Genomic DNA, 22040 nt, shown 5'->3' on the forward strand with positions numbered 1-22040 from the left:
CAACCCAGGGCAATCTGTGGTTTTCAGTTCTTTTCTGCCCTTGTCAGTTGTTATTTCATTACCATTTAGATTGGGTGGCTGTACTAGCTAAAACTAGAGCCTATGCATACTCTTATTTTATTTTATTTTCTATTTTTTTTTCTAGACAGAGTTTTGCTCTGCCACCCAGGCTAGAGTGCAGTGGCATAATCTTAGCTCACTGCAACCTCCGCCTCCCAGGTTCACGCAATTCTCCTGCATCAGCCTCCCGAGTACCACAGGTGCCCGCCACCATGCCTGGCTAATTTTTGTATTTTTAGTATAGGTAGAGTTTAACCATGTTGGCCAGGCTGCTCTTGAACTCCTGACCTCAGGTGATCTGTCTGCCTCAGCCTCCCAAAGTGCTGGGATTACAGGCGTGAGCCACTGTGCCTGGCCTATGCATACTCTTACTGCAGAAACTAGTGAGTAGTTAGTAGTAGCTAATTAGCTGAAAAAGTCCAGGGGCTGGTTTGGCTTTAGATGTGGCCTGATCAGGGGCCCCAACAATGTCTCCAGGACCTGGTGGCTCCACAGGCAGAAAAAGCTGTCCCTTTCTTGAAAGATGGCTGCAGCAGCTCCTGACCTTATATTCTCCCAAGTTTGAATGCCTTTACGGAGCATTGCCAGTAACAGTCTCATGTCTCCTGTGCCCCATTCTGAGTCAGTCCCTGTGGCCGTGCCTGAGTTGCATTCTACCTCTGGGCTGTGGGTTTCACTGGCTCCCTGGAACTACATGGGCTGATAGTGGGTGAGGGCTAGGGGGGTCCCAATAAGAAGCTACTAGTCCATCAGTGGATGTAGGGTAGATGGATACTGGGTGACAAGTAAAAACTCAGATATCTCCCATGCCTTTGGAAAAATTTACTTTATTTTATTTTGCTGAGACACAGTCTTTGTATGTTGCCCAGGTTGGAGTATAGTGGCTCTTCACAAGCATGGTCATAGCACACTGTAGCCTGCAGCTCCTGGGCTCAAGTGATCCTCCTGCCTTAGCCTCCTAAGTAGCCGGGACTATAGGCACATACTACCATGCTCACCCTCCCATGCCATTTTTGAAGATGATTTGTTCCCAGTAAAAGTCAAAATGTTGGATCACTCGTCCTCTCAGGATGTTGGTAACGATGGTAACAAAAGATGAGGCTGGGAGGGTGCTTTCACTTGTGCAATGCTTTGAAGTCAGTTGGTCTTTCCCTGCTAGGGGAGGCCTGTCAGTCTCCGGGTTGACTCCCATCTGTGTGAGAAAAGAGGAGAGTGAAAAGTGCAAAGTCTCAAACTTGTCTTCTATGATAGAAATTCCAGATCCAAGCACCTGGAACCTCAACCCGGATGCCTCCTATGTGTATTATTGCGCAAATGAGACAGTGCATGGTGTGGAGTTTGACTTTATACCCGATGTCAAGGGAGCAGTACTGGTTTGTGACATGTCCTCAAACTTCCTGTCCAAGCCAGTGGATGTTTCCAAGGTAGAGTATAAAAGGCAGGGTCGGGGGAACCCACTGACTCGGTTTCTGCAGGGACATTTTAATATATACAAGAGCGGGAAGAACCGTGGGTGTTTGGTGCCTGCAGAACCCCTGAGCCAGGGCAGCTGCCAGTGAGCAGGCTGCCAGGTGTGAATCCCCAGCTGTTGCAGTGCCTGAGTCCTGCCGTTCCCAGCGTCGCGATGATGACTGCCTCGCAGGATCCCACTCGAGTCCTTGGGGAACTACCTGCTTTTGAGAGTGGTTCCTAGAAACTGGTTTGGTCAACAGACGGGGAGTGACTTGTCTTCAAGAGCAGATGCCGATTATCCCGAGCCCAGGGGCCCTGTGTGAGAGAGCTTCCCCTTGCCTGGTACCCACCTCCAGAAGCGTCAACAGGATACCGTTTTATGAGTGGCTCGCCAAGGCAGAGCAGTGGGACCCATGCTCTAGATATATGCCCCAGGGGGCGATGCGGGTAAAGAATCTAAGAATAACAGTTGAACTGACTGAGTGGTATTCTGCCTTTTTACTTGGGAAAATATATACTTATAATAAATTTTACCATTTAATATAAAATGTACCATCTTAACCATTTTGAAGTGTACTGTTCAGTGGCAGTAAGAGCATTCACACTGTTGTGCAGACATCACCACCATCCATCTCCAGAACTTTCACATCTTACCAAATGAAAGCCTGTACGTTAAACAGTAACTCCCTCTCTCCCTGCCCTCCAGCCCCTGGCAGCCTCCATTCTAGTTTCTGTCTCTGTGAATTTGACTACTCTAGGTACCTCCTAGAAGTGAATCATGTACTACTTGTCCTTTTGTGTCTGGCTTATTGCACTTAGCAGAATGTCTTCAAGGTTTGTCCATGTTGTAGCGTGTGTCAGAACTTCCTTTCTTTTTTAAGGCTGAATAATAATTGTTTAGATGTACTGTATTTGGTTTGTGGTCTGCTTTTCATTATCGCCAGGCACTGGCAATTTTAAATAACTATAAATTACCTTCCCCCACCCCCAACTTCCTGCCGACGCTCGGTTTTCCTAAGGGTTTCATGGAGAGAGTCATGGGAGTGGGTTTTGTATCTTGCACAACAGAATTACCTAAAGTACCTTTAAACATCTGTTTTCTATAATTTCTTCTCCCTCAGGCAGCTTGTCCCATCCCTTCTCTTTGTCATAGCAGTCCCTTGTTCCTTTCTCAGCACCTTCTGACTGTCCTTTTATACAGATGTAAATAGATTAAAAAATCTGTTTCAACCAGGCGTGGTGGCTCACGCCTGTAATCCCAGCACTTTGGGAGACCAAGGAGGGCAGCACGAGATCAGGAGTTCAAGACCAGCCTGGCCAACATGGTGAAACCCCGTCTCTACTAAAAATACAAAAATTCGCTGGGCATGGTGGCACATGCTGTAATCCCAGCTACTTGGCAGGCTGAGGCAGGAAAATCACTTGAACCCGGGAGGTGGAGGTTGCAGTGAGCCAAGACCGTGCCACTGCACTCCAGCCTGGGTGCCAGAGCAAGACTCTGTCTCAAAAAAAAAAATCTGTTTCTTCTCTTCTTATCAGGGAGAGTTAAAAAAAAAATCTGTTTCTTCTCTTCTTATCAGGGAGAGTTAGAGGCCCCACTTTAAAGATTGATTTGGGGGTAGAAAGGAGGTATGCAGAGCAAATGTGAGTATGTGCCAGGACCTTGCAGTGGTGGGCTTGGGTTAGCCCCACCCAGGGGAGGACCAGACCGACGGATCATCCTCAGGCTTTGGAACTCTCAGTATGGGTTTGCCATCCAGATGGAGATTGCTTTAGAGCATCAACTCCTCCCTACACAGAATACAGTCATTTCCTTAAAGAAATTGTGCTTTGGGAAGAGTTGGGAAGTTTGCATACATGTATGAAAAATGGCCAAATCCTTCTTAAACAGCATGTCTTTCTCTTTTTAAGTTTGGTGTGATTTTTGCTGGTGCCCAGAAGAATGTTGGCTCTGCTGGGGTCACCGTGGTGATTGTCCGTGATGACCTGCTGGGCTTTGCCCTCCGAGAGTGCCCTTCGGTCCTGGAATACAAGGTGCAGGCTGGAAACAGCTCCTTGTACAACACGCCTCCATGTTTCAGGTAACTCTGGGAGTCAGTCTTGTGGACCCAGGGAGGGGTCTCACTCTTTTTCATCAAAGCAGAGGTTGTATTTTAAAGTAAAGCATGTAAGGTGGGCAGGGTGGCTCACGCCTGTAATCCTAGCCATTTGGGAGGCCGAGGCGGGTGGACCACTTGAGATCAGGAGCTAGAGACCAGCCTGACCAACATGGTGAAACCCTGTTTCTACCAAAAATACAAAATTATCCAGGCGTGGTAGCACACATACCTATAATCCCAGCTACTCAGGAGGCTGAGGCAGGAGAATCGCTTGAGCTGGGGAGGCAGAGGTTGCAGTGAGCCGACATGGCACCATTGCACTCCAGCCTGGCGACAGAGGGAGACTCCATCTCTAAATAAATAAGTAAAATAAAGTAAAGCGTGTTTCCGGGAGCCGGTGACCAAATGCCCCAGATATCTTATCAGATTCTCTGCCCAGCTCACCTCTCCCTCTGTACCCTCTCTTTACTATTTGATCAGCTTTTCCTCTTGCTCTTTTTTGGGGATGTTGGTTTTTGTTTGGTCTTGGTAATCCAGGACCTGGTGGTTCACCATTAACCCAAAAGCTGTCTATACATGAGGTGCTGTGGTCTGCATCTCAAACAGCCAGTGCAGCTTTGGAGAAGAACTTTCAAAGGCTGTGCCTCCCCTGCTTTCATTTATTTCTCTGCTGGGCCGCGGGAAGCTGGCTGCCTGACAGAGAACATACTGGCTTAAATACCTTTCAGGGATTTTTTTTTTTTTTTTTTTTTTTTCAGGCGGAGTCTCGCTCTGTCGCCAGGCTGGAGTGCAGTGGCACGATCTTGGCTCACTGCAATCTCTGCCTCCCAGGTTCAAGCGATTCTCCTGCCTCAGCCTCCCGAGTAGCTGGGATTACAGGTGCGTGCCACTGCTCCCAGCTCATTTTTGTACTTTTAGTAGAGACGGGGTTTCACCATGTTGGCCAGGCTGCTCTTGAACTCCTGACCTCAGGTGATCCACTGGCTTTGACCTCCTAAACCGTTGGGATTACGGGCATGCGCCACCACGCCCGCCCAACATCTTTCTGTTTTTCAGCCTAATCTGGAGGGGTCCTCTTAGGCTGGCTCTCATTCGCAGAGTGGGGGCTGCGTTGCGGCACTTCAGGGAGAGCAAGGTTGCCCTGCCTCAGGATCCTGTAACTCCCAAACTTGGATATTTTGAGAAAATCTTCATGACTCTCAAGATTTACAATTGCCTAAGAGTCTAGTATTTACTAGCTGTGTGACCTTAGGCAAGTCACTTAACATGTCTGTGTAGTAGGTTCTAGAAGTAATAATAGTACCCCTTTCATTGGGTTGCTGTGAAGATTAAATGAGTTGGGATATACATATATTTTATTTATATATATACACACATTTATTTATATGCATGTGTGTGTGTATATATACATATATATATATGGCCAACTGGGACACAAGAACTGGGCGGGCTGAGTGGTGAGGGTGCAGTTGGGAACCTCAAGTGCTGGCCTCCTGGAGAAGGGGCCAAGGTGCCAGGCTGCACATGGCAGGTGGAGGGAGAGGAGGCCATCCTTACTTGTTTGGAGATGGGGCCAGGGCCTGCCTTGCAGCTAGAGGAGGCTTTCAGAGGAGCCCAAGACCATCACCCATTTCAGAAGTGAGAAGGTGGGAGGGGGCAGGGAAAGAGTGCTGTCCCTGAACTGTCCCACAGCCTGTAGGCCAGCAAGTTGTGATCAGGGTACAGCTTGGGGCAGGGCAGACAGTCGCCCCGTGGTACCTTCTCCAAGGGTTACCTTGAAGAGCATTTTTTAAAAAAGGAATGAACACGGCTGGGCACGGTGGCTCATGCCTGTAATCCCAGCACTTTGGGAGGCCGAGGCAGATGGATCACGAGGTCAGGAGATCCAGACCATTCTGGCTAACGCGGTGAAACCCCATCTCTACTAAAAGATACAAAAAGTTAGCCAGCTGTGGTGGCGGGCGCCTGTAGTCCCAGCTACTCGGAAGAGGCTGAGGCAGGAGAATGGCGTGAACCTGGGAGGTGGAGCTTGCAGTGAGCCGAGATCGCGCCACTGCACTCCAGCCTGTGCGACAGAGCGAGATTCCGTCTCAAAAAAAAAAAAAAAGGAATGAACACATTCACACATGCTGTTTGTTAATATTAGGGGGAGAAACCATTAGTGGGAACAGTGGGAAAGCAGGCCACTCTTTCTAATGGGAGATGAAGATGGCTGGAGTCAGACCTGGAGACACAGAAAGTTGTCCTGGAAGAGAGTTTCTCATATGGTGACTCCCCTACCGCCCCCTGTGCTTGACCAGTGGTTGGGCTCCTCTGGCCCATTGTGGGTGGGGATGTGGGGTAGGGGGAGGGCAGGAGCTCCCCTTCCAGAGCTTTCCTGCCGAGGAAGGACAGAGGCAGAAACAAGGGCAGAAAAGAGGCCAAGTTTCTCCCCTAGACAGATCAGAACAGTGATCATTGAGACCATCTCAGGGCCAGTCAGGATTGTTAATAATATGACGAGAATTTGTAAATAGAGAAGATAAAAGATACCTAAGTAATGGATTCTGACTCCAAGGTACTCCCTGGAAGTTGCTTTGCTTTTTTTTTTACCCCATAAGAAAAAAAAAAATGTTCTGTCTAATTCTGTATGTTTGAAGATTAACCATAAATCCATGACTTTAAATGGAGTTCATTTACAGTACTTAAAAATGCAAGGTTAGGCCGGGCACGGTGGCTCATGCCTGTAATCCCAGCACTTTGGGAGGCCGAGGTGGGTGGATCATGAGGTCAGGAGTTCGAGACCAGCTGGACCAACATGGTGAAACCCCATCTCTACCAAAAATACAAAAATTAGCTGGGCATGGTGACAGGCACCTGTAGTCCCAGCTACTCAGGAGACTGAGGCAGGAGAATCCCTTGAACCCGGGAGGCAGAGGTTGCAGTGAGCCGAGATCATGCCACTGCCCTCCAGCCTGGGTGACAGAGCGAGACTCCGTCTCAAAACAACAACAACAAAAGAAAAAACAAAAAAAACATGCAAGTTAGAAAATCCTAGCTCACCCAATGAGAACAAGCTACAAATGGAGACATCAAGATACGTGCAAAATGCCCTCTTCAGTCCGTGATGTGAGGCTGATGGGGTACCTGGAACCCTTCAGAACTTTGTATCACATAGTAGAGTTCTTGAAACGGCCTTACTTTTGAAAAGAAGCCATGTTTTTTTTTCCCCCTTGAGTCTAATGACCATAGGCCCTGGGAACTTTGATTTAATTGTGCTGGATAAAACTGCCTTCAAATCGTTGCTCTGTAGCCCTGAGTGATGAACTGGAGTGGAATAAAGAACACGCTGCTGTTCTCTTTAACCCTTCAGTGGAACACACTGACCGCAATTAGTGGATAGAAGAAAAGATCCCTAAACTTCCCTTCTGACCACACAAAATCTTTTTTACTTACCATGACTAACTGAATACACAAGCGTACATTTGTTTTAGCTGCAATATGAGGTGAAGTAACTAATAAAAATACAAAACAAATAGACCATTAATTTTAGGCCACCTCTTAAAAGAATGGGAACAGGCCGGGCGCGGTGGCTCACATCTGTAATCCCAGCACTTTGGGAAGCCGAGGCAGGTGGATCACCTGAGATCGGGAGTTCAAGACCAGCCTGACCAACATGGACAAACCCCGTCTCTACTAAAAATACAAAAATTAGCCAGGTGTGGTGGCACATGCCTGTAATCCAAGCTACTCAGGAGGCCGAGGCAGGAGAATCGCTTGAATCCAGGAGGCAGAAGTCGCGGTGAGCTGAGATTGTGCCATCGCACTCCAGCCTGGGCAACAAGAGCAAAACTCCATCTCAAAAATAATAATAATAAATAAATAAAAGAATGTGAGCATGCAAATTAAGTCTGTGAGCCTGTTTGGAGGACTTCACTGGTCCCAGACTACCTTCTCTCAGTGGGATGGAGATGCCTGGAATCCTGGAATCCACAGTAGGGCGTGTAGTGGAGCCAGTTTTGGGAACTTTCCTCTGGGAAAAGTGCTCAACTCAGTGGTTACATTCACCGATTCCTGAGAAGACTGTGCCATAACATCAACTTCAGAAGCTCATCTGCAGAGCTGGAGTCTTAGAACAGCCAGGGAGAGTTTTCGGGGAGCCTTTCTGGTGTCCTTTTCTAAGCCCTGGCGCACAGGGACTATTTCGTATTGCTTTAAAAAATTTATAACAGTAACATACTCTTAGGCTGGGTGCGGTGGCTCATGCCTGTAATCCCAGCACTTTAGGAGGCTGAGGTGGGCAGATCACCTGAGGTCAGGAGTTTGAGACCAGCCTGGCCAACGTGGTGAAACCCTGTCTCTACTAAAAATACAAAAATTAACCAGGGATAGTGGTGTGCACCTGTAGTCCCAGCTACTCTGGAGGCTGAGGCAGGAGAATCGCCTGAACCTGGGAGGTGGAAGTTGCGTGAGCCGAGATCGTGCCACTGCACTCCAGCCTGGGTGACAGCAAAACTCCGCCTCAAAAAACAAACAAACAAACAGTAACACACTCTCAGCAAAGAATTGCAAGTGGGCAGAGTCACCAGGGTAGCCACTATTCACTGCTTGCTTTGCATCCTAACAGACCCTTAACTGGGCATATGCAAATATACAGTCATATATTTAATCATGCAAATGGAACTTGAACTTTACTATACAAATTGTTCTGTGAATTCTATTTTTCCACTCCACAATATGCCACGGGCATTCTGCTATGTCAGCTCAAATGCCTATTTTTATTTTTTACTTTTAAATGTTATTTTTGTTAGAGACAGGGCCTTGCTCTGGTACTCAGGCTGGAGTGCAGCAGTGTGATCCACCGAGGTGGGTGGATCATGAGGTCAGGAGTTCAAGACCAGCTGGACCAACATGGTGAAACCCCGTCTCTACCAAAAGTTACTGAGTTTAGCTCTCAGTAACCGTAAACTCCTGGGCTCAAGTGATCCTCCCACCTCAGCCTCCTGAGTAGCTAGGACTACAGGCAAGTGCCACCATGCCTGGCTACATTAAAAAAAAACTTACGGTGACGGGGTCTCAATATGTTGTCCAGGCTGGTCTCAAACTCCTGGCCTCAAGCTATTCTCCCACACTGACCTCCCAAAGTGCTGGGATTACAGGCATGAGCCACCACACTTGGCCCTTTTTTGTTTTAAAATATATATGGTGTCCTGTAGAATGGACATACCTCGGTTCATTTAATCATTTAATAGGGAGAGTTAGGAACCCTATCCTATGTGTTTGCAGGTGGCATTTTAGAAATGAAGGCATAAATCTGTTAAAAATGTCACACTGGTAGTGAGAAGAATTGAGACCACGCTGTAAGCTGCATAAGCATTTTAGAGCCCTAGTGTTTTCAAAATTTTAGATTGTATGGGAGTTGAAACAGGGGTTAATAAAGAACTGGAAGCCACGAGGGTCTTGTGTTAAGTAGAGTCACAGGGGCTAGACATCAGTGCTATGCAGAGGACTGGGTGGGAGAGGAGGGCAGGACCTCCTACCCCAGGGATGTCTTCAGTCTTCAGGACAGCCTGCTTGCTTCTCATTTGTCTGCCTCTTGTCGAGGCTTCATAGAGCCAGGTTACGGGTGCTGGCTCCAGGCAGCCCCTAAAAGTGAGTGAGCTTTCTGCTAGACTTGCCTGCTCAGATTCATTCAGAAAGCCAGAGAGCATGGGCGGCGAGTGTGAGGGCAGCAGCCAGCTAGGGGTTCAGGCGTCGGTGCTGAGGTCTGGCTAGGACGGTGAACCTGACATGGGCCCTTGCTGCACTTTGGATTTAGAGAAACCAAATCCACAGTGCAGCAAGGGCCCAGGTCAGCTCTGAAACCCTGGGATAACGCAGAGCTGCAGGCAAAAGCGAAGCTTGGTCACCTGGAAGTATTGTTGGTGACCTGGCACAGGGTGACGCTGCTTGGATTCAGTCACATGGCAGGGTGTGTTTCTGTGGTTCTGTGTGGAGGTAGGGGGTGAGCAGGCTGCAGGTGTGGGAGAGGAGCAGTTGGAAGTGAAGTGGGGATTGTAGAGCATCTGCTGAACAGAGGGCTGGGCAGCCTCGTGTCTGGAATGCACACCCACATGCATGTGTGCTGTGTGCTGGACTTGGCCACTGTGACTGTTGTGTGGTGATAGCCCTGCAGTCCCACTTGCAGGGGAGCTAGTGACTGGGGCCCTGCAGCCCCTGGCAAAGCAGAGGGCCTGGATACTTGTGGGAAGAGCTTGCACTCTTGGAGTCAGACAGGCTGGAGTTGGAGTCCTGGCTTTAAGCTGCTTGCCAGATGACTTGAGGCCAAGTGAAGCTCTCTGAGCCTCAGTTTCCTCATCTGGAAAATGGGATGATGGTGTCTCTAACCTGAGGATTATTGTGATCAATGAAAATAGGCTGAGGCCACAGTAGACTTCAGGAAGTACTCATTCCCTTCTCTTATTTTCTCTCTCCTTTCTCTTTGGTCCCTCTGACTTCTTGGATGTTAGCCAGAGAGCTAGCGCTGAGGCTGTGGATTTCTCAGGGGCTGTTTTCTCTTCCTCTCTGCCTTCCCTTTCTGCCAGCAGCCACTCTTGCTCTTTCTTCCCAGGGCTGTGGGGAGGTAGGCTGGGGAAGCTTCAGGAGAGGTTGTTGGATGTTTGTGGATGCTGTCTGCTCCCTGCCCAAGGCCCCTCTGGGCAGCCCGGTGTTGGCTTTTGCCAACATGAGCTGGCATGAGCCACCGCCCCCAGGCCTTGGGTCCCACTTGAGACAGTGAATGAGCCAGTTGGTATAGGGGCTTCCCTGTGACAAGCTGCTGGCTGTTAGAGCATTTTCCAGACCCCGTCATCTCCCCTCCTGTTAATAAAGGAGGAAGCAGCTGGGTATCCCCACCCCAGATCTTAGCTGAGCATCGACTCCCAATACATTTTTGCACAATTCCCATAGAGGACCTTTGATGCACACCTCTGGAGAGGGCGTAGTTGGCCGCTGACCTCCAGACTCCCTGCTCAAGGGAGATGGTGTCTTCCCCGGGCAACCTCTGCTCCTGTGCCCTCGGCTTTTACTGAGTATACGTGGCGCTCTCAAGGAGAGGGGCTTTCAGACTGGGGAAGACCATGCGCCGCTCCTCAGTGTTTCATATTTTCAGCTTAAGTTTGAAGGGACTACTGACTACCATTTGTGTGGCCCACCTGCCACGTGCCAGGCCCTGTGCTAAGCGCTGGTCTGGCAGGAAAAATTTGAAACACTTGGTTCAGAAAGGGACGGTCCTGAGCTGCGGGAAGGGCTGAGGTGCAGCTGGACTTCCTGGAACCAGGGACACGAATCCTCCTCCATCTGCTCTCCACTTCTGATCCTGGTTTCTTTCAGCAGGAATGTTGGCTTCTTTTTCAGATGGGTCTTCTTCAGATGTTTCCTAGAAACATGATTCCCTAGGGCTCTCATATCCTGTCTCGCAGTTGCACTAATATTCTGCTTCTTTCTCTGCTCTCCCCACTCCCAACTGAGAAAATCTCAGGGAAGGCCCTGATTGGCCCAGTTAGGTCCCATGCCCAGCTCTGAGACCAGGGAGTCAGGGGCCTTGCTGGACCTGCATACTGGCTGGAGGGTGGAGTTGGAAAGAGCAGGGTGGATAAAATGCCACGTGTCTACCACAGGTAGGTGAATCTCCTGGTTCCAGATGGGAAAGCTGAGGTGACTAATCCTGGGTAGTCTGTTAGTGAGTGGCTGCCCTGTGACGGGAGTCAGGACTGGGACGGGGAACCCATCCTTTTAACCACTCTGCCACAGTGCTGAGTGCCACAGCTAAGACTGTGGGTAGAAAAGATGAACAGTGTGGGCTTCTAGCCTTCCAAGACCACAGAGGCCAAACCGCAGGCACACAGAAACTTAAAATAAAGGAGCAAGTGGAAAAAAACGACGCAGGAAATATGGGCAGGGTGCTCTGGGAGTTCAGGAAGTGAAGAGCTTGCTCTGGGTAGGGGCAGGATTGGGGTCTGCTGATGCCTTCTGGTGGAGATAAGGAAGTGTGTTCTGGCTGTCAAGAAGAGTTTACATTAGGGCTTGAGCTGGACAAGGAGGGACTGATATGACGTTTAGTGAAAAATCTCATTAAACCTTTTTCTGAATGGCCCTCAGGGGTCTAGAATTGGATTGACCCTAGTCCTTGCTTGATGACATGCTCTTGTTCACACTAGCCCTGCTTTTGTCTTGTGTATTTTCTTTATCTTTTTTTGGAGACAGGGTCTCACTCTGTCACCCAGGCTAGAGTGCACTGGTGTGATCATAGCTCACTGCAACCTCGAACCCCTGGGCTCAAGCATTCCTCTCTGCTCTGCCTCCCAAGTAGCTGGGACTATAGGCACATGCTATCACGCCCAAATAATTTTTCATTTTTTACGGAGATGGGTCTTGCTATGTTGCCTAGGCTGGTTTCCAACTCCTGGCTTCCAGCGATCCTTCCGCCTCAGTCTTCCAAAGTGCTGGGATTATGGGCGTGAGCCACTGCACCTGACTGTCTTGTCTGTTTCAAATAATGCCTTTAAGTCTGTTTTAATGGAACTTAAACAGCAGTTTGCTTGAATATAGTTCTACTTTTGCAAAGATGAGCTAAACAGATTTTTTAAAAATCTTCATTTTAGCATCTACGTCATGGGCTTGGTCCTGGAGTGGATTAAAAACAATGGAGGTGCTGCGGCCATGGAGAAGCTTAGCTCCATCAAATCTCAAATGATTTATGAGATTATTGATAATTCTCAAGGATTCTACGTGTAAGTCAATGGATTTTATCTACTATTTTACCTCTTGTGAATTTAAAACCATGTATATACTGTGTGTGTTTGAAAAGTGGACATATTCACCTTTCTCTGAGACATTAAATTGCTGGGGAGTGTGGGTGGTCCTGGGCTCCATGAGCCAGGGAATGGGTGGTGAGTTCGCCCCTCCTGTACCCCATCCCGGGGCTCTCGGGCTTTGGGACCTGTGTTCCAGTGGGTAGTGATGTTTCTCACACCAAAGACATCACCCTGGGGAAGAATCTCAGTCCACCCCCTGGGGTAGGTCCTGTCTACTCCCTGCTTGCTTTGTACATTTTCTGGGAAAAAACACATGTACTTTCTGGAATGTGTCAATTTAAGGACTCCCGTTAAGAGATCTTTGGGATAAATACTCACTCCTGGCCTCCTCTTCTGCGTTATTTCCCTTTTTAAGAAAGTTCACTCCTTTCCTTATTATAAGACAGATGCTGTTATCCCAGAGTCTGTGTATGGAATTGGCTTTGGCATGGGGTTGACTCCAGTTTAAATATTTCCATGACCAAATGATTAATGAGTATGTCTTACCCACTAGTCCTGCACCTGGGAATTCCACAGAAAATGTGTGGGTCTTGTATTAGTGTCCCGGGGCTGGTGTAATAAAGTACTACAGACTTAGTGGCTCAAAACATCAGAAGACTTATTCTCACCCTTCTGGGGCCAGAAGTTCAAAATCAAAGTGTCAGCAGAGTTTTGCTCCCTCCAGAGAGCCATGCCTTGCCTCCTTCAGCTTCTAGTGGCTCCAGGTGGTCCTTGATTTGTGGCTGCATCACTCCAGCCTCCATATATGTCTTCACATGGCCTTCTCCTTTCTGCTGTGTCTTCCCTTCTGTCTCTTAAAAAGAGAGGTCTTTGGATTTAGGGCCTATCCAGATAATCCAGGATCATCTCATGGCGAGATCCTTCACATAATGACATCTGCAAAGGCCATTTTTTCCAAATAGGTCATATTCACAGATAGATTCTGGGGGTTCGGACATGGGCATACCTTTTCAGGGTCACCATTCAATCCACAGCATTAGGCCCTTCACCAAAATGCCAGATGGGAAGCACCTGGTGCAGTGTCTTGGAAGCAGAGAAGTGTAACAGGTGGTATCTTCATTTGCTTTTCCCTTTCCCTTAAGGTGGGTACAGGTATACAAAGACCAGACTTTCTGCTGTGTGCATGTATGTGCACCTACACATATACATAAATGCTTAAACTCACCAAACTGAGAACCCCCTTCTTAGTGGTCATTGCTCTTTGGGGTTCAGTCTATTGTAACAAAAATATCTGCTTGATGGTAAGTTGGAAATTTGTCCTCTGTCAGATAATTCAGTGGCCACATGGGACAGACAAAATGCTGCCTCAATCCTAACTTAGAATTGTACTTTTTAGCCAAGATTTAACTAACACATCTCCATAACCACCCATGGGTGGGCAGTGCTGGTGTACTTTTTGGATGGCATGCTGCTGCCACCTTTGTTCTTACAATGCTTGTTGCCTGCTTTTGTGAGCTCTTGGCATGCAGTGGTCCTCCTCCAGCTGCAAGCCCAGGGGGAGTTAGGCTTGGCAGGATGCCTTGGCCTTTGGGCTCCTCTCCCAGGTATCATCTTGGGGAAGGGATACACACTCTGCATTACTGCCTGTTCTCTGGTTCTGTGCAACAGAGAAGCAAGTGCAGGCTGGGGGCTCGGTGCTGGGGAAACTTCCACCCTAGACCTTGATGTGTGAGTCGGGAGGCCAGGATACCCTGCCTGTGCTCACTGAAGCCATTTAACATGCACAATTAGCAGTAGGTGTCCAAGGATTTCATAGCCAAGGGCTAAAGAATGTGGCGTGAACCTGGAAAAGGGGATATTGTTTGGTTGGAGGTGAAGAGAGGGCTTTTGCATCAGCTTATTATGAGCCCTGGTCATGAGTAGAATTAGGCAGAGGAGAGGGCAGAAAGGTTTAGAGTTCTAACCTTTAGAAAGGTTAGAATCATCCCTGCAAAGGCACCAAGGGAAGAGTGTACAGTGTGTTTGGGGAGCAGAGCATGGGCTGCTTGAAGGGGATGGCTTATGCTGGGATTGGAAGGAAGGTCTGTGGAAGCGTGTGAGGATGTGTTTAGTCCACCTATTTATTCATTCATTCGTCTACTCACCCACCCATCCACCCACCTACCCATCTCTCCATCCATTCATTCATTCATTCATCCATCTGTCCACTCATTCACCTATACATTCATCCTGTCATCCACTCATCCATCCACCATTGACCCACCTATCCATCTATTCATCCACCACCCACCTACCTATCCATCCATCCACCCACTCACTCATCCATCTACCATCCATTACCCACCCATCCTTCCACCCACCTATTCACCCATCTACCCATTCACCCATCCACGCATCTATCCACCCACCCATTCATTCACCCATCCACTCATCCATACATCCATCTGTCCACCCATTCATCCATCCATTCAGTCGTCCATCCACTCATCTACCCATTCACTCATCCATCAATCATCCATCCATCCATCCATCCATCCATCCATCCAGCCAGCCAGCCATCCATCCCTCCCTCCATCTGCCCACCCATCCATCCATTCAGCTACCCATCCACCCACCCACCTATCCATCCCTCTACCTACCCATCCACCCTTCCACCTATCTACCCATCTATCCATCCATCCATCCATCCATCTACTCATTCATCCACCCATCTACCCACCCACTCATCTGTCCATTCACTCTTTTACCTATCCACCCGTCTACCCACTTGTCCATCCATCCATCCATCCATCCATCCATCCATCCATCCATCCATCCACTCATCCATTCTCCCGCCTACCCACCCATCCATCTATCCATCCATCCATCCATCCATCCATTCATCCATCCATAAAATGACTCCTGGGCACCCACTCTGTAGACTAGCCTTGTTCTAGGCTCCTGGAAGACCAAGAAGAATAAATCATCTTCCCTGGCTCCCTAAAAAGTGCTGAGAACCTGAATGTGAGTAAAAGCACTTGGTGGTTATAGTGGATGGGAGACCAATTTTTCTATTAGCTTTTAGCTCTATATATTTCTCAGGAGATGTGTAGACATGATATTAGAGGACAGAAAGAACGGTGATACCACTGGGAAAAAAACTAAGAGCATCAGGAACAAAATAAGAAAGCATAGAAGGAGTTCTGGGAATCTCCTGAATCCCCCCCGCCGCCCCTAGGTCCTTTAACTCTAAGCACTCAACCTGGGCCTCTCCCAGAAGGCAGCCTGCCAAACTAATGTTGCAGGCGGGTCATCTCCTGGGGAATCTGGTCACCCTTCACACCCAGAGCTCTTCACTCATTTATGAACTCCCTTGACCCAGGACTTCTGGTCCTTTTTCAGAATAAACCTCTTTCTAGGAACTCCCACTACCCCTTCGGCTGCCTGCCTGGAAAGCGTCATTCCAGGCACTTGGTGGCCTGTGGAACCTTGTTACTGGAGTAGAGAGGAGGCTCTACTCTGTCTCTCCTCTGTTTACAGCTGGAGACTCCCAGGCTGTGCCTGAACTCACTTAGGTTTTCAGGAAAGGCTTCTTTTCTTTGGAACTATGGAAGTAGTTGAGCAACATGGCGCCATGGGAGGCGTGCACTTTTAAAGAGGAATACCTAGAATTAGAATTTGCAATTTACCACCACCTTTGCTCCTCATTTTTGTCTCTGAGAAGATGCATCCCTCCCCACTTCCGTGCCCCCTGACTCATAAGCCAGCTCCTTTACTTAACATGGTTCCAGGTTGTTTGCTGGGGGTTTCACCAGCCCTGCCGGTGACCTTGGCAGGGAATTCTGGGACTAGATAAGACAACCTTTGAAGCCTCCGAGTTGATTCCATAGCCCAGTCACCCACACTGTACTGTGCTGACTGACCCCATGTTGAGCCCACGTGGGCTGTTTAGCATCTTGGGCTTAGAAGCCTCACTTCGCCACTGTGGTGCATGTGACCTCGTGCAAATAACCTAATTGCTCTAAGCCACGGTTTTCTCATCTGTACCATGGAGGTAATGATATGTACTTCTTAAAATTGTCAAGAGAATTAAAAGGAAATGCTTCTGAATCAAGAGTATATAATATAAGGATTGAGAGCATTTTTTTTTTATTATACTTTAAGTTCTAGGGTACATGTGCATAATGTGCAGGTTTGTTACATATGTATACTTGTGCCATGTTGGTGTGCTGCACCCATCAACTTGTCAGCACCCATCAACTCGTCATTTACATCAGGTATAACTCCCAATGCCATCCCTCCCTCCTCCCCCCTCCCCATGATAGGCCCCGGTGTGTGATGTTCCCCTTTCCGAGTCCAAGTGATCTCATTGTTCAGTTCCCATTAAGGATTGAGGACTCTTGTGCTGGTTAATTTGTATAAAGTGCTAGAAACAGTGCTTGGCACATAGGATGCATTCCTTGCATGTTAGCTCTTAATAGCATTATTTGTGGTTATTGTTATGTAAAGCAATTATGATATTCCTGACACACAGTGCTTATATAATATAAGCTTATGTAATATAATTAATTATATAAGTATATAATAGATATTCATTTTATTATATAAGGATGTGCAAGGGACAGATTCCATGTCTGGATCTGAGGTCAGCTTTATCACCTTATGTGGCTACCAGGCCTTAGGAAAGAGAAGGAGGCACGTGATGGGTCTAGTGAAGACCCTAAAATAAAATGAAGCAGGCAGAGTCCTAGGCACCTTACACTTGTGAATGCCTTTTGTTGTCATCACAACCCTGTGAAGTAGACGCTGAGCCTATGCAGCAGAAGCACAAATAGGACAAGGATGCAGCTGGGAAGTGGGAGCAGCCAGGCTATGAACATGGGGCTGGAAGGCTCGTTCCAGAACCTCTGCTGCTATCTAAGTCCAGGAGTGCAGGAGGCCTTAAAGAGGCCATACGACTTAAGCCATAAAGTAAAAGAATGACATATTTAAGTACATGAACATTTTAAAATTTTATATGGCTTAAGACATCATAAACAGAATTAAAAATGACAGAATGAGAAAGATTTTGTAGTATATAACACATAAAGGTTACTATCCTTAATATAGGCAAGAACCCACAGATGAATGAAAAAGGATAAGGAAATAAAAGTGGGGGTGTGGTGGTTGCTAACAATATGAGGAGACAACTCAGAAGAAATGCAAGCTGCCTCATAGACAAATGGAAAGATGCCACCTTCATTAGTTCCTTAGGACATGCAGATTAAAACCGTGAGATATGTTTTGCCTTTGATCTGCAGACATTAAAAGGATTGATAACATCTGGTGCCAGTGAGGGAATGCACTTTTGCTGAGAATATAAATCTGGACAAATTTGGAGTATAAATCTGGACAAATTTGAATTATAATGAGATTGCAGCACTCATTATAATTCAAAACTTACATGCGCTTTGACCAAGGATTTGTATGTCTACACATTTACCCTTCTGGCAGAATTCCTTCTATGCTTTCTTATTTTGTTCCTGATGCCCTTAATTTTTTTCCCAGGCACTCTGCCTGGGTACAGTGGTGTGCACAAAATTAGGGACCAGCAAGTCCAATGTAGGATGTAATGGTGAAAATATGGAGACGTGCCCATCAGTAGGGGTCTGATGAAATCAATTAGGATCTGTGGGTAATATGGAATAATTGCATTGAGAAGGATGAAGTGAGTCTCTTAACAGACATGGGAAGATGACTGTGTTATGTCATCAGACCAAAAGGAGCAAGAGCAAATATAGAAAAAGACAAATCTATGAGTCTTTAAAAACTACAACAAGGCCCAGTGCAGTGGCTGATGCTTATAATCCTAGCACTTTGGGAGTCCAAGGTGGGAAAATTGTTTGATCTCCAAGGAGTTTGAGACCAGCCTGGGCAACATAGTGAGATCTCATCTCTACAAATAATAATAATAAAAAAAATTAGCCGGGTGTGGTGGTGCATGCCTATAGTCCCAGCTACTTGGGAAGCTGAGGCGGGAGGATCGGTTGATCCCAAGAGGTCGAGGCTGCAGGAGGCTGAGATCGGACCACCACACTCCAACCTGGGTGACAGAGTGAGACCCTGTCTCAAACAAAAACAAAAACAAAAAACCTACAACAGTTACATATAAATACGTATATGCACATAGACACACATACATGTATACTCGCATATACACACAGACGTACATGTGTATATCTAAAACAATCCTGAGGAATGCACAGCAGACTGTTAGGGTAGCCACCTCTGTGGGAAGAGGGGTGGCAGATCTTCATATTTTTATCCTAAATTTTCATAATCGTGTACAAATTTAAAATTAATTTTTTGTTGACAAAACCAGGCAGTAAGGAGAGGCCTACATAGGGTTACATTTGGTGGGTTTCTCTTCACATACTCTTCTTTCGCATTGCCTGTGTGTCTGACACATCCTCTCAGAGGGGCCTGACGGTGGAGTGATGTTTCTTCATCACCTTCTCATGTCCTGTGACTTTCTTGTGTTCCCTTCTGAGCCTTACCACCTTTGTGGGATGGGAGTCCCTGACTGAAGGTGTACCTCCGCCATGTTCCCCTCCTCCAGTACCTTGGGAAGTCTCGGTGTGTCTCTGAGCAGCATGTCTCCTTGGGGACTGTCTAGAACTCTCATCCCCGCAATAGGAAGCGTTTTTCAGTCATGGGGGATCATGCATTCCTGTCTGACCTCCTGGGGTTCCTCATTTATGTGGTCGCTGAGCCCTTGAGAGGCTTCAGGAAGTCAGGAATGAGGAGGCCTGCCTAGCTCTGTGAATGCAGCTTTCCTAAGTTTCTCTGGCCATGAAACCGCTTTCCCAGAACGCCTGTTGACATCTTCTCTGTGCACCACCTAGATGTTGGGAAGCGTGGCTCTTTCCCTGGCTCCCACTTGGACTTTCTCCTTAAATCTTTGCAGCCCTGGGATTACCAGCTGGTTCCATGCCCATCCATAGCCCACACAGCCTCTCAGTCTACCTTGGCCCCTTCTCCTACCTCACCCCTCAACCCATTCAAACAACAGACTTGGTCACCTCTGAAATTCGGTGTTAACTCCAGGGACTGCTCACTGGGGAGCAGGAGCTAGATCCAGCCCACAGTGGTGCTAGACAGGGGTCACCCGTGTTTAAAAACACAATTGGAACCAACACTGGGCTCTTGGAAGATACTTAGAGATCTGGTTTCTTATTCCATAATCTATGTGCCTCTGAAATTGGGAAAAAGAAACTTTGACAGAGACAGCCATATGTTTCAGGAAAAAAAAAGGGAGAGCCTCTTTTTCGGACTAGTCCTCCACATTTAAAATGTGAGAGCTCGTTTGCACCGTCCACACCGGCCCATCCTATTCATTTATGTGAGTAGTGCCGGGACCTGCTGGCTTTGAGTTTGCCGCCCATGCTTGAAGCTCCTCAGTGCCGGCACCTTGGTACAGGCCCTAGCTCTTTTGACCTAGAAAGTTTTTTATTTTTTTTCAGCCATTTCCTTTTTCTAGTTTACAGTTTGCATTCAGTGTAAACCCATAGCATGAGACATTACTATGAATCAAAGCGTAAATACACAAACACAATATACAATCCAAAATAGACGTGCAACCTTCAGGAATGAAGCAGAAAACAGGTTCATTCATATGCACAGTAGCATCAGGGCTGTGTGATCTAGTTGTTCCCATGTAGCTTCCTAAAAGTGGAAAAAAATGACTTTGGTCATTTTAGACTACTGTGGCCATATTAGATACTGGAGCCCTAGAAAGTTCTTCATAAAAGCTTTCCAGCAGGTCTGTGGGTTCCCAGTTTCTTCACCCCCCGGTCTCTCCTCTGTGTGCTATAATTGTTTTTCTAAAACACAGACCACATTTTGTTGTACAAACTGAATTACTCCTCATTGCTCAAGGATCCAGTCCATTTCCCAGCAGGGCACTCCACAGCCCCGGCCCTGTGGGTCTTCCCAGCCACCCCAGCCAGGAAGCCAGTGCTCCAGTTAAGTCAGCGGACTTGCTGGAATGGAAGCCTTTGTGCCTTTGCAGATGCAGCTGTCTGCCAGATGCCCTTCCTTCTCATCTGTTGTAACCACGCTGTGTCCCCTCCCCTGAAAGCTGTCAACCTTGCCTCTGCATAATTCCTTATCTGGCATCTCTGCCTTTGCAGCCCTTGGCTGTCACAGCACTTCTTACGTATAATTGTGATTCCCTCCGGAGCTATCTCTCTGTAGATTGGGAGCAGTTAATTTCCTTTCATCTGTTTTTCTACCCCCAGCCCCATACTAGAGACATTCTCCCATGGGTAGTGCATCAATATTTGTTGCATACCAATTTAGTCTTTAATTTCTCGCTTTTATGACATTATTGTTTTGTAATATCTTCTACTTTCATGATAGGATGGGTAAATTGGAGGGAGAGGAACTGTAAATACAGATGCTTAATTCTTCCTGCTTTCAAATTTTTTTCTCTTAAGTTAAATGTGCTTTTTGTTGCTCCACGTCTCTGATTGGAGCCTCACATTGGGAGCCTGAGGCAGTGGAATATCAAAAGAGGGTAGCCGCTGAATGTTTAATTTCAATGTCAGCCATGAAACCTACCACTTCGAATAGTGGGGCCTGGAATTCAGGCTCAAAGTCTTTTCCACATATTTGGTTTCCCCTTTGGCCTCTCTTTTGCTCGAAGGTGTGTTCTAGACTCTCATTAACTTTAATAAGAATTACAGATGTGCCCTTAGGGGGCCTCTCACACTGCCTTTATTTGCTGTAATTTTAATGAATTCTACCCGTAGAAGTGTAAGAATAAAATAGGATATACTTGAGCAAAGGGAAAGAGAGGGTTATTACACGTTGTACTTTTTTTTTTTTTTTTTAATTGCAGAGTAATGTCAGCTATTCTTCCATTTGTCTCCTTTGGTTGCCAGTGAAAAATAATTTTGGCTGCTTATTTTCCAAAGCAGAAACTGAAGTCAAACACGAACCTTTCCTAGACAAAAATTCACTCATAATCATTTTTGAGAGTCGATATGTACCTTATGCAAGGTGCTGGGAATAAAAAGATGAATTTATTCCCATAAAGACATACACCTACTATGTACCCAGAAAAATTAAAAATAAAAAATTTTAAAAAGATAAATGTATTAACAGGTACTTATATAGCATTTAATGTGTTGCAGACACAGTTTTAAATTGTGTCAGTTATTTATTTCTGCATCACAGAACACCTTAAAAACTTAAGTGACTGAAAACAACCACCATTCTCTTGCTTGTAGTTTTTTGGATCAGCAGGTTGGGCTGAGCTCAGCTAGGGGGTTCTGCTGGTCTTGGGATGTCTCATTCTACTGAAGTCATCATCTAGTTATTCGTTTGGAGCCAGATGGTCTACAGTGGTTTCAGATAATCTGGCAGTTAGTGCTGGCTGTTGGCTGGGACACTTATCTCCAGCACACTAGCTCAGACATGCTTAACTGACAGCAATACACACACACACACACACACACACACACACACACATATATATATATATATATATTTTTTTTTTTGAGACAGAGTCTTGCTCTGTGACCCAGGCTGGAGTACTGTGGCACAATCTTGGCTCACTGCAATCTCTGCCTCCCGAGTTCAAGCAATTCTCCTGCCTCAGCCTCCTGAGTAGCTGGGATTACAGGCGTGCGCC

At 47.0% G+C, this 22040-nt stretch overlaps 1 protein-coding gene across 1 annotated transcript in view; it reads left to right on the forward strand.

The window, feature by feature from the left end:
* The window catches only part of PSAT1 (phosphoserine aminotransferase 1), a 33248-nt gene that overhangs the window by 8243 nt on the left and 2965 nt on the right, over window positions 1-22040 (forward strand). The window contains exons 5-7 of the mRNA XM_023213337.2: window positions 1312-1484; window positions 3424-3593; window positions 12233-12361. Of these exons, the coding sequence (XP_023069105.1) occupies window positions 1312-1484; window positions 3424-3593; window positions 12233-12361 (472 nt within the window). The remainder of the gene's footprint in view (window positions 1-1311; window positions 1485-3423; window positions 3594-12232; window positions 12362-22040) is intronic.

This window comes from Piliocolobus tephrosceles, chromosome 14, assembly GCF_002776525.5.
Source record: "Piliocolobus tephrosceles isolate RC106 chromosome 14, ASM277652v3, whole genome shotgun sequence".
Taxonomy (NCBI): Eukaryota; Metazoa; Chordata; class Mammalia; order Primates; family Cercopithecidae; genus Piliocolobus; species Piliocolobus tephrosceles.